The following is a 13291-nucleotide window of genomic DNA, read 5'->3' on the forward strand; positions in this document are numbered from 1 at the left end:
ATACTTTTCAGACGCACTGTACCCTGTGGTCTGCCGTCTGATTTAGGAAGCTGAAGATACTCTTAAGATTTTTAATATTTCAATCTAAGCAACACCATCATTAGAATGTAACTGTCCAAATAAGGTTATGTTAACCTATCTACACTTGGTAATATTCCAGACTGGTTAAATAAGTTTCCGTACCCACAGACCCGACAATACATATGATAAGATCAAGGAAACCAGTAGACTACAAATTTTTTCGCAACCTTAATATTCGTAACCTGCTCCTGCCTTTTGTAAACAAAAACTAAACTAAAAACTAAATTTTAGGATCTCATGGGCTTTAAATCAGTGTATAAGCATTCATTTTCACCACCTTTTTAGGCACCACTGCTAATACTCTAAAGTTTTATTTATGATTTTTAACTAAAAGTAGAAGTTAAAAAAGCCCTTTTTTGTTTCAAAATAACCAAAACTACAGTCTTGACCAAAGGATTTGGTACCGAGCATGGCAGTGGTGCAGGGGTAAAACATGTCATCCATATTCAGAGGCTTCAGTCCTCAACGTTATCTCCCTTAAAAAATAGGCATCAACGGGGCAGCATGTGTAAGAAAACTGCTAAGAACAGTTTTCTGTATAATTAAGAACTTTCCAATCAGAAGTTCAGTTGCGAGGAAGAAAGCTTTGGAATGTTTAAACGTGTGTAACAAGCACATCTACCACATTCCTTGACACCACCGGTGCAGAGCTAAGCATTCCCTGCAGGCTAGTATCAAGCACAGTAGAAAACTAGCACTGCATGTCACCCCGAAGATATAAACAACACAATGAACCGTGGTGGTGGCAACTTCATGCTGTGGGGTTGCTTTTCTTTTGGACAGCAGGCTTGTAAAAGACAGGCAGCAAAGAGGCCACTCGTGTCTAACAAGAACATCAAGGACAGAATGAATGTCTGCAGAAATGACAAGTATGGAGTGCAGAACACTGGAGCAAACTATTTTATCTGATAAATCCCCCTTGGGAGATATGGAAAAACATCTGTCCAGAAGAAAAAGTGAGCAGTCCAATGAGTCCTGCGTTGTGTCAACAGTCCATGTCTTTAACCATTCTGTTAAAGAAAGTGCCATTAGAGAAGAGTAGGAATTAAGCCACCTCCAAGAGTAGCTACCCACAGGTGGGTAACATAGTTTCCAGTACAATTAACCACATCAGAAGACAGAAGTCATAAAAAAAGTCTCTAAAGGACTTAGAGTTTGGACTTGTGACAAAGAAACTTTATAGATCTTAACCTTGTTGAGAATCTGTCAAAATTTCACAAAAAGTGGCTAGATAAAAACAAGCCACAAATTGTGTGTAACTACAAGCACTAATGAGACAAGGATGGGCTGCCGTCAGTCAGGATTTGGCCAGACAACTGAAATAAAGCATGCCAGAGTGAAACACAAAAAAAAAAAACATAAAACACAACATTTTTGTCTTTTCTAAAATGTTTGGCCATGACTGCATGGAACTAAATGTCAGCAATTTCCCACCCGTAACAATCAATAATAATTTATATCACCTTTTACCTTAACAGTGAAGCAATAAAGTAAGAAGATTTGTGTGTGGTCAATTTTTTTGGTTGTTGTTACAGCACTTCTTAGCAATAAATCTTATACTGTCGGAAATCCTGTTTGTTTTTTTCTTTGTAAGGAAAATGCATTTGTGGGTTGAGCCGCAGAGTTGATTCCCTGAGGTTTTGCCACTGAAAAACTGAATCTGCCAAACAACTTTTGGTGGAGGCAGTGTGATGAGGTGGGGCAGTATCTTCCACACTGGAAATACAAAACTTGTCATTGTTGGTGGCAATCTTAATGCAGAGAGATATTGAGATAACATTCTGCCACCAGTGGCAATCTCCATTTTTATGGACTGAAGATGTCTATTCCCACCCCCATGGAGAGGATTATAAGACTACCTCCAAAATCTGGACATGGAGAGGATGAAATGAACTGCCTACCATCCTGACCTTAACCCCACTAAACACTCGCATTAAATACTGGCTGAATAATGGGATGTTATCCCACAAACCAAATTAAGGAATCGTGGCTGGGTACAGCTCACCCACGCATGCTCAGGCTCCTGCGTGTAAAAATTAATGAACCTTTGAATTGCAATTATGTCTTCCAATTCCGATCATCCCCCCCAAAAATAGCACCAAACAATAGTCAGTAGCAGAATAAAAAGTTTGCTACTGGCAGAGAGGATTTGACAAGTTTTCAAAGGTACAATCCTGCTGTTCAACCTACAAATGCCTTTTTCTTATAAATGTGCCACTTTTAAGGGAAAGTCAACTGATTTTCCAATAGTACAAGTGCTATTGCCAATCTGTATTGTTACAACAAAGATATAATCAAACAAAAACAAATATTCTTAATTTGTGTTAATTTATATTATTCCCTTTGGCTTCTTGGCAGCTTCTCTTTTTATTTCTACATAAATAAAATCGTAACTCGAAATACGTCAGTTCTAAAATATTACGTGGCCTTATCGGTTAGCTTGCCAGACAAGATGCTCCCTGGGTGTTCAAAATCCAGGTTATAAACAAAAGGGATCCTCCCCTCTTATTCATGGTGTATAGAAAGGTACTGGAATAGATTATCCATTCACAACAGATTGGACCCAACCCTAATTCCACCAAACAAATAACAAATGCAGGTGTGTCATAATTTGTTTACTTAATAGTATGAGCATTTGTCAATCAGTTTTATGAGTGGGTGTGTATTATATGCTTTTTGTTTTTGTTTTGTTCAGTCTGTTGTAAGATGTTGCTCACCTCCTTGGTAACTTTTCATAGTTTCAGGATGTGCCCTGTGGACATAATTATCAATATAGATACTATTAGAATCCACTTATCTGAGATTGGTTTAAAGTAGAAGTATTCTGTGAGGTTACCCCTACCAGTACTAATAAAAATCCAATTTTTTGGTTTAGTAGTTTTAATCAAAATAACAAACAAGCAGGATAACATTAGGGTATGTTTTGGCGCAGGATCGTAAAACTCTGATTAATTTCCTCCTACAAATAAAACAACAAAACTTTGTGTACCTGATTTCAGTCTTGATTCTTTGCTTCTGGCTGTTACCTCTAAATTATTTGTTTTCCATTTAAATTTGCTAGCGTTTTAATAGAAATGCAGGTTAAAACACAATATAATACTTAAACACATCTGTAATTTAAAGCATACTGCAGAGATATGTTTTCTAATACTCCAAAGAACTGAATTCTAACAAACTTCATTACACCATAGAAAACAAAGTTTGAAACTGCTTTAGTGCGTGGCCTTCGAGACATATTTTTGAAACTATAACAAGGAATTGGCAACTAACACAGTGCTGGGGAGGATAAATACAAAGAATGACAGCAGATATTTAAACTGTGACAGGTAGAAGATAAGACATTTCAGGTGTGACAGGGAAGCTTTGGGTCAAAGGAGGGTGGGATGTCTGTTTGGCTGTGGGCAGGAGAGGGGGATGCTCAGCTTTTTCCTGAAATGAACCTATTGAAAAATGTGTTTAGTTCATTGGCTCTGTCCAGACATCCTTCGGTCCGATCGTCCTTCTACTTGAAGCCTGTGATCTTCTTCAGCCCTGACCACACATCTCTGATATTGTTTTCCTGGCGCTTGCTCTCCAGGTTCTTCTTGTACACTTCCTTGCTGTTTAAGTTGCTTCTGTATACTTTTTAACAATTCACTATGTTCTCTGAAGGCTCTCTTTATCTTGTTAATCAGGTCCTTTGGATCACTGGTGATCCAGGGTTTGTTACTGGGGAAGCGTTCTGGTGGGGATGGTGTTATCCACACAAAAGTTTATATAGTCGGTTACACACTCATGTCATGTCATTGATGTCCTCTCCATGTGGCTGGCACAGTGCATCCCAGTCTGTAGCCTTAAAGCAACCTTGCAGAGCTTCTTCAGCTTCCTGTGACCATGTTCTCACAATTCTCTTTATTACAGGCTGCCTCCGAATGTGGGGCTGATATTTTAAACAGAGAAAAGCAAGACTGCAATCTGATTTGCCCAAAGGAGCTCTTGAATTAGAGATGTATCAGTCCTTGACATTTGCATAAAACAAATCCAGCTTTTTTTTTCTCTGGTAGAGCAGCTGACAAACTGTTGAAACATTGGAAGTGAAGCAGAGGGTGAAGTGTGGTTAAAATCACCAGATATTGCCACAAATTAGGGTGTTGGATCTATAGCTTTGCAGCAACTGAGCTGATGAGACCACATGTAATGTCAGAAACAGCTGATGGTGGAACGTAAGCGTTTGTGTTTGCCGGTCGTCTTTAAATGCTGGATCGAAACCTCATCAGACAAATACTATGAAGATTAAGTGAGCAGGCTTTTCTCCATTCATATACTGAAAGTCTTTAAAGTCTACCTTCCTTCATTCATAAAAATGACACTGCACATCACTCTGAACACACCATCCTCACTGTGAAACAAGGTGGAGGCAGCGTTATAATGTGGGGATGCTTTCCTTTAGCAAGGGCAAGCAAGCTATTCAGACATGAAGAGACAATCGATGGAGCTATAGTAAAGAAGACATGTTTTGACTATGGAAGTTTGTTTGCTTGGAGGATGTTTCCTAATACTTTTCTACTTTTGGACATTTGGGGTTGTTTCTTACAACCGGGAGCAGTTGATTAATATCTCAAAAGCTCAAATAATACTTCAACTACAACCCCAAATCCCTGATGAGTTGAAAAGGAGACGTTGTGGATGCAGAGCAGGAGCTAAGCGAAGAGAGAGAAGGAGGAAGTTCAAACCATCTCTTCTGTCAATTATGATCGGCATTGTGAGATCGTTGGGAAACAAGTTGGATGAACTCCAAGCCCCACAAAGGACTCAGCCAGAGTACCAGGAATGCAGTATTATGCGTTTTACTGAGACATGGCTACAGGATCATATCCCCGACTCCACCGTCTCTCTGCCGGGCTTTTTAACCATACGAGCAGACAGAGATTTAAAGAGGAGCTGTAAATGTAAAGGAGGTGGACTGGCAGTACTTGTGAACAACAGATGGTGTAATCCAGAACATGTTAATGTGAAGTGTCGTCTTTGCAGTCCAGATATTGAAGTGTTGGCAGTAAGTTTTCGTCCATATTATTTACCCAGAGAGTTCACCAGTGTTATTTTGGCAACAGTTTACGTTCCACCTTCTGCTGTTGCCAACACTCCATGTGATGCCATCAGCTCAGTTGTTGCTAAGCTACAGACACAAAACCCCAATGCATTTGTGGCAATTTCTGGTGATTTTAACTATACGCCACTCTCTGCTACACTTCCAAAGTTTCAACAGTTTGTCAGCCGCTCTACCAGAGAAAACAAAACATTGGATTTGTTTAATACAAATGTCAAGGACTCATACATCTCTACAGCAAGACCTCCTCTAGGCAAATCAGATCACAAACTTGTTTGTCTCTGCTTGAAATATAAGCCCTTTGTTCAGAGGCAACCTGTAATACAGAATGAAGAACATTATGAAGAACCCTGAGCATCCTCTTCATGAAACTGTCCTACACCAACAGAGCGTCTTCAGTCAGAGGCTTCTTCAGATCTGCTGTAAGACGGAGCGCTACAGGAGACCCTTCCTGCCCACAGCCATCAGCATCTACAACGGCTCTTTGAAGAAACTTACATAATGAGCTACAACAACGTTTAATTTCCCTTTGGGATTAATAAAGTATTTTTGAATTGAATTGATTTGAATTATACTCTGGACAGTTTTTTGAGAGCAATTCTACTGTGGAACTGGGCCATTACATCAGCAGATGCTAAGCAGTAACTCCTCCCAATGCAGTTGTGTGGACAGAGGATTTTCTTAGCTGCTGTGTGTGGGAAAGAGGCTTAGATTGTGGACTTAAAATTTTTGATATTCAGCTATTTAAAAAATACCTGATGACTCTGTCACAGCACTCGAACATTATAACCTAAAAAGAGTCACCTCAAAGGGATTTCGCAGAGACTAGTGTTCTTTTCCTTTGTAAGGAGCTCTAGAGACAGCTCTGGTCAGGACTAAGGGTCTAGTCACACCTGCCACTTTTGGTCCTCTTTAAATGATATATTATAGATATTATGAACCAGAATTAATTTCCCTGCTTCATCCGGACCTTTTGTGCAGGTCTGAATACACCCAACTACGGTAAACATACGTCTCTTTGGACTAAACATTTTGGACTCTCCACCCATTCTGACTGAAAAAGTTTAATTTTGCAAAGATAACTGATTAAACAAATAATGAAAAAAGCATTTTGTTCCTTCTGCTTCACAAATAGGCACCACTTTGGGTTGGTCTATCAGACTTTATATAAAAATAATTCTTGAAGCATAGTTACTTGTTGATTTTTTTAGCCCAGTTTACATAAATGGTCACATGAAGTGGTATTATGAAACACTATCAAAAATGAAGTTATAATAGCTGTGAAAATGTTCTCCAGGACTGATGAGAGGTTAGTGAGAGGAGACGTGGGATGTGAGGAGAGGGAGTGATGCTGGCTGTAAGGGTGGCTGAAATAGCAGCTGGGCTTCTACCAGCACAGAACTACTCAGCACCTCTTTAAGCAAACATATGACACCGCTGTGAAACAGAGAGCACCTCTAGCAATAATAACCATCCACTGGGCTGTATTATTGCAACATGGAACAGGAGGCTGCAGGCTGCTTCATTTCACCTTTCCTGTACCCTTGTTTTCTCTCGTTTCCTCTTTTTGAGACATTTTTCTCATTACTAATAACCTAACCAGAAGTAAACCAAGTCTGGAGACTTATAAGAGCATTTCCTTGTTATATTTGTTGTTGTACTCCTACTCGTACTCGTCGTCTTCCGCTTATCTGGGACCGGGTCGCGGGGGCAGCAGACTCAGCAGAGACACCCAGACGTCCCTCTCCCCAGACACCTCCTCCAGCTCCTCCGGGTGGAGCCCAAGGCGTTCCCAGGCCAGCCGAGAGACATAGTCCCTCCAGCGTGTCCTGAGCCATCTCCTGGGCCTCCTCCCGGTGGGACGTGCCTGGAACACCTCCCGAGGAAGGCGTCCAGGAGGCATCCGGTATAAATGCCCGAGCCACCTCAACTGGCTCCTCTCGATGTGGAGGAGCAGCGGCTCTACTCCGAGCCCCTCCCAGATTGCCGAGCTCCTCACCCTATCTCTAAGGGAGTGCCCGGCCACCCTACGGAGGAAGCTCATTTCAGCCGCTTGTATCCGGGATCTCGTTCTTTCGGTCATGACCCAAAGTTCGTGGCCATAGGTGAGGGTAGGAACGTAGACCGACCGGTAAATTGAGAGCTTTGCTTTTCGGCTCAGCTCTCTCTTCACCACAACGGACCGGCACAGTGCCCCCATTACTGCGGCAGCTGCACCGATCCGTCTGTCGATCTCCCGCTCCATTCTTCCCTCACTTGTTGTTTTTTTTTTCATTTTATGTCAGGGCACTGTGCACTTTTACATCCCACATTATTCATCTCACACTCAGAGGTATAAATGTTGCTTGTATTCCGTTTGGATGACAATGGCGAAGCACGGTTTTTGTCTCCTTTTCAGGAGGAACAACCAGAACAAAGTCTGAACTCTTCTATGAAAGTGGCTAATAATTAGAACTCAGAACTTTTACAGCTGAAAGCTAATGAGTGTGCTGTCACATTTAAGCAGTGGTAATAAAGGGGTTCCAGGATCAAGTGTTTAATGGAATATGCTGTCACTAACTGCCCTGATTAGAGAGGTTTTAGAGTCTTATAGCAGGGTATAATTTTTAATATGCATTAGCCTGAAGCATGTTGATTTCCTTTCCTAACATTAACAGATAATTTCTGTCTGCAGTCATTCTCTAGGCTCATCTGATATGTGACTCTGCACTGCTTTATAGCAGCTCTTAAACACATTTGGAAGCTAATTGTGACCTTGTTTTTTATTTTAATCAAGAGCTTCACCGACCTGATTTCCTGAAATAAGATAGCTCATTTTATTTTTAACTCCATCTAACTTTCAGACATCCCCTCAAATGATAGGAATGTGCACTTTAATATGAAATATGTGAAACGCTTAAAAATCCAAATTAAAAATAGCACAAGAACGTAGAGCTGGAATGACTAATATGGAGCTCTCTGCCCTGTAACAAGAAGGGCCATTGACGCTTGATGACCTCATAAAAGAAATATCCTGCTCGGTGTAGCTGCAAAGAGGTTCATCCTTTTAGCATTACATCATGTGAATGAAGTTAAGTCAGTGGAATGTGCTGTTTTTATACTTAGCCATGAGATTTTGATTAAATAGTGATTCAAAGTCCAGGTGCACAAAGTCCCTTGGGAATGTGTTCATAGCTGATCTTGTCAGGTAATATCTTCAAACTTTGATGTGTTTTATTAGCTGATATGTCAACACAAATTAGTGTAAAAAATGTTTTTGTTTACAAGTGGAAGGAAGGATCAATCCATCCATTGTCTATATCAGCTTTTCCATGCAGAAGATTTCTGGAAAATATTTCAATAATAAGAAAAGTGATGATAAAAAATATTTAACATTTAATCATAGTCTTTGAATGATTAGAGCCCCACAAACAAAAAAACTTTCCCTTTATTGAACATATAGTGCAATTATACCTCAAAATAGGACACAATAATTGCATTAATTAAAACTTTAAAATTGTTATATTTTTATTGATGCTCTCATTAAACCTCTAATGGAAAAATTATCATATTGTCATATTATTAGTTTTTGGGGTTGGCAAATATCATCAATTAGTTAATTGCTAATACAATGAATCCAAATTCTTTATCCAAATAATCCTTTTTCCCAATAATGATACATTTTACAATAATTGCCCTTACTTGGTTTACACTGTGATTAAATTACACACAGGCAAACTCTACTGGTTAATTAGATTGACAAAAGGCACTGGATTTTATTTAGAGGTATCAGAGTAAAGGAGACTGCCCATCACACATTTTAGATCACATTATTTACTGCTACTAGTTTGCATCGGAGTACCTCCTAATCCTCATACAATACACTGAAGTTTTTGGTTGTAACATTAAAAAATCTGAAAAGGTTATGAAATATAAATATTTTCCCAATGATCTGTGTTATGGGAAGAAACTTGTGCCATCAGAAACTGAATTTGAATAGCTCTGACTGAATTTGTATTTGTGTAATTTTAAATTAAATGCATTGGTTTAAAAATGAATTTCTGAATTTTATGGTTTGAAACTGAATTCATTTGCTTTTAAAATGTATTTTGTTGTATTAAAAATCAGTTTGACTACTTTCACTTTCAGGTCTGTAATTCAATTTCAGTTCCATAGTTCAGTTTTTTGTGTCACACATCCGGGTTCTTGAAGCCACAGATTAATCAAACACAGATTTATTGATTCACGGATGTCATTCACTATTGCTGTGTCCAAATTCAGGACTGCATTCTTTTGAAGAACGCATTTGTAGGCCGATAACATCCTGGATGAGGCAACGAATGCTGTCCAATCTCCAAGGTTCCAACAAATGCATTCTTCTTTTCCCCAGATTTGAAGGATGGGTCTGGTGTATCCTCCGTGTCCCACCGTATCCCATGATTCATTTTCAAATCAATGCATTTAATTTCAAATTACACAAATACAAATTCAGTCAGAGCTATTCAAATTCAGTTTCTGATGGCACAAGTTTCTTCCCATACTGTGTATCCACAACGACATAATGAGTGTATTATATGAGATGGTATCATGTGTTCAAAATTATTATTGCTGTAGTTTTTAATGAAAACAATGGCTTTAAGTTGTGGGTCACATTTCTAAAGTATTGGTAATTCATAATTTTATCTAACAGCTAATTCAACATTGTAAAGTGACATCTAATTTGTTATTTAAAATCAGCAGCTAAAACAAAAAAACCCTCCCCAGCTACACTTGTCAAAATCGCTGACAGTAATTTGTGCAAACTATCCAACATCTTTTCACTGCATCATTAAAGCTGAACAGTTGTTCTTTCATACCCGTCTCACTAAATAAAAGCATTTTTTTATCTGTTATATTGACTATGGTTATGACTTGGTGCCTTAATGAGGTTACAGATATCTAAAGCCACTGCTGACACACTGTGGCCCCCCGCTGACCGACTCGCTGCCACAGTGCTGTGGTAGATTTACTGGATTCTTCAGAAGCCACCAAAAGCAGGAGGTTGGAAAGACTTAATTTATGTTCCATCAGCTGTATAATAGATTAAAACCAGAGTTGTTTTTTAATATTATTTGCCTTGCAGGATGAGGAGCGCCCCTTTGAGACTGAGCCAGAGGACTCCAACGTCAATTTGGAGAAATCCGAGCTTTCATCCACACAAAGCAGCGACTCTGGGTCCGAGCAGCAAGAGGACCTGCTGGAGGGAGACTTGGGCCTTGGCACCGGAGCAACTCATGTCATGGAGGAGTGAATTTTACCACTCTATCTCTACTTTATCATCCCCCTTCTGCTCTAACGCTAGCTCACCGCACCCCACAGAGCGCGGGGACTCTGGTCTGCGTATTTCAAAGCTACAGAGTGGGAATGAGTTGTTGCAGTGGCTCACATAAGGTCACACAACCCCCATGCGCTGACATGTGTGCAAAGACACACTCACACTGGAAGGAAGGGACAATTAGTGAAAACTAGCACTCATCCTGTTTCTCTGCTGGAGATGTCTTGGCTTGCTTTGCTTCAGCTCTCTGGAGTTTTACAACTGGAATTAAAATGATGACATTACTTTTTATCTACAGGTGTAAGTCAGTAAATTAAAATATCATGAAAAAGTTAACTTCAAACAGCTCATGTATTATATAGATTTTCCTTACAAAGTCTCCTGTGTTTATTTAAGATGTTTATGGCTTACAGCTAATGCAAAATATTTGAATTATTACATAAGATCAATTAAAATAATAGATTATTTAATACAGAGGCTATGCTGTGGCAGTGTTACAGGCTACAGAATCACAGGAAGACTGCTGACTTGAAAGCCCTTGACGCCCTCCACAAGGAGCGTACGCTGCAACAGGTCATTGCTAAAGAAGATGACTGTTTATTGGACGCTGCATCCAGACATATTAATGGAAAATTGAGTGGAAGGAAAACTAACAGAAAAAAGGTGCACAACTAATACGAATAAGGGGACTTCAACCAAACCCTGTGCAAGAGTAGGTGAAATCAGCACTTTAAGAGCGCACACTCATCACTGCATCTAGAACACTGTCTAAAACTGTAACATTCCTTGTGTTAAGTCACTTCTGAACCAGGTTTCTGTCACAATCCTGTCAAGAGTGATTGTCTGTGGGACTTATTGCCCTTTTCCTACCACACATTTTCCTTTGTGTATTGATCTGATGAAATATGCTAATCTTAAATATTGTGATTTCATTTACTTTTGAGTTGGAAAATCATCATACTTTACAAAAATATAGGCTTGAAAACGTCAATCTGTGTGTAATTAATCTATGAAATGGGTTTAAGTCAGTGAGTTGAGTTGCTAAAATAAATTTACTTTTCAATAATATTCTAATTTGTTGTGGCTTCCCCTCCTTGTGCACGCGGTCAATGACTGTCTGCTGGACGGTTGTCAAGTCAGCAATCTTCCAAATGATTGTGTAGTCCATTACAAAGCCTTTCTTTATTAAAACTCTGTCTTACTGGTCTTATGTAATATTCAAAATTTTAAGCAACTGCATTTTGAATTTTCATTAGCTTTCAGCCATAATCATTTAAATTGGAAATAAACGCTTTTAATGTATCACTGTTTTGATTTTTAAATGGAATTACTTAAAGTGCCTGCGACATGTTTTTTTCCCACAAATGTAGAAATTGAAGAGAAATTGGGCAGTAATTGGCATTATTTTGGGATTAAAGATGTGATAATAGACCATTGTGACACAGAATAGGCATATTTCATAAATTTTGCAAGTCCAACGTCGCCTGGAAATTAAGTGAAAGGGGAGGTCTCCGGTCAGTCATTGTGTGAGCGTCAATTCTAAACTGTTCAAGTAAGACAAATAATGTCAAAGGTCGGGGTGTCAGACAGATGAAGGACAATGTTGAAGCAGATGCTCTAGCCAGGCTGTTCAGTGCATCTGATATGAAAAGATCGATAAAGAAAATGTTACTTCTGCTGTTTCGAAACGGATGAAGGCTCAGCAGGTAATAACACCTTGTCCCAAAAGCACATTTAGATATTGGCTATTGTTGTATCAGTTATTGCTAATAATTAAAAATCTGAAATTAATATTAATAATAACAATAATCCCAAATTATTATTATTATTACAATTTGATAAATTACACTTATACAATATATTTAAATAAATGTTTCTCTAAAGATTTTAATATAAGGTTAAAAAAGTGACACACCAGGTAGTGTCTTCAGATCTTGAATAATCCCTTGTTCTTGCTGCTACTGCTCCATGCTGCTCAGCTTCACCTCCGGTTGTTTTACTCAGTAAATACTGTAACCCTGGATTTACACTGTATCTGCTCAGCTGCACTCCGGTCTGGCTGCGAAGCCCAGAGGAGCTCCAAGAGTCATACATAGATCCAATAAAAGCCAGTGATAAATGCGGCAGCAAGTGTAAAACAACGTATTCTGTCAAAATTAAACCAGTTAAACTGCTTCACTTTTCGTTTTATGCATCCAGATATTTTCCTGTGTTTTGATCTACAACGAGTGAGTACACTGAGTGCAGCGAAGCTATTTTTGTTGCTTAGTTTGGTGCATTTAATGTTTAATTGTTCGATTTAGAATACCTTAGTTAACCCAGTAACTGAACTAAATGATCTGATGTACACAACTGCTAATATATATACATGTATATATAAATATATGCATGTATTTATTGATATAGCGAGATCTAGTCTGTCTTTAGTGAATTATTTTTTGAAAATCCGGATGTTGAGCTCGTTCTGTTTTTTGGTGGTGCGGTATGATTTATGCAGTTTGACTCCAGCCGTGCTCCGGCATTTGGCAACAATAAACTCTGGTGGAATCGGATAGCTGTTGTTGAGGTAGGAAAACCTTACTGGCCGTTAGTTAACTCTTACATTACTCCTCACCTCTCATCGATTCTTTTATTTGGTACCCAAAGGACAATCCTCAGTCAGAGATCAGTTGTACGCTTCCACAAGTTTATAAAAAACCAATCTGAATTCAGAGAGGGGACACACACTCACACTGGTACCTAGAAACGTCTGTGTGTTGTCCGTTTTGGAGGGGCCACAAATACCTTTATATACCCCTCGCTGCTATGCAGTACACATACACAATCATTCT

At 39.1% G+C, this 13291-nt stretch overlaps 1 protein-coding gene across 1 annotated transcript in view; it reads left to right on the forward strand.

Annotated features, from left to right (window-relative positions):
- The window catches only part of LOC124857749 (sodium/hydrogen exchanger 9-like), a 118640-nt gene extending 106503 nt beyond the window's left edge, over positions 1 to 12137 (forward strand). The window contains exons 15-16 of the mRNA XM_047349156.1: positions 10081 to 10186; positions 10269 to 12137. Coding sequence (XP_047205112.1) covers positions 10081 to 10186; positions 10269 to 10436 — 274 coding nt within the window. The 3' untranslated portion in view covers positions 10437 to 12137. The remainder of the gene's footprint in view (positions 1 to 10080; positions 10187 to 10268) is intronic.
- Positions 12138 to 13291: the final 1154 nt, after the last annotated feature.

The sequence above is a fragment of the Girardinichthys multiradiatus genome, chromosome 21 (genome assembly GCF_021462225.1).
Source record: "Girardinichthys multiradiatus isolate DD_20200921_A chromosome 21, DD_fGirMul_XY1, whole genome shotgun sequence".
Classification (NCBI taxonomy): Eukaryota; Metazoa; Chordata; class Actinopteri; order Cyprinodontiformes; family Goodeidae; genus Girardinichthys; species Girardinichthys multiradiatus.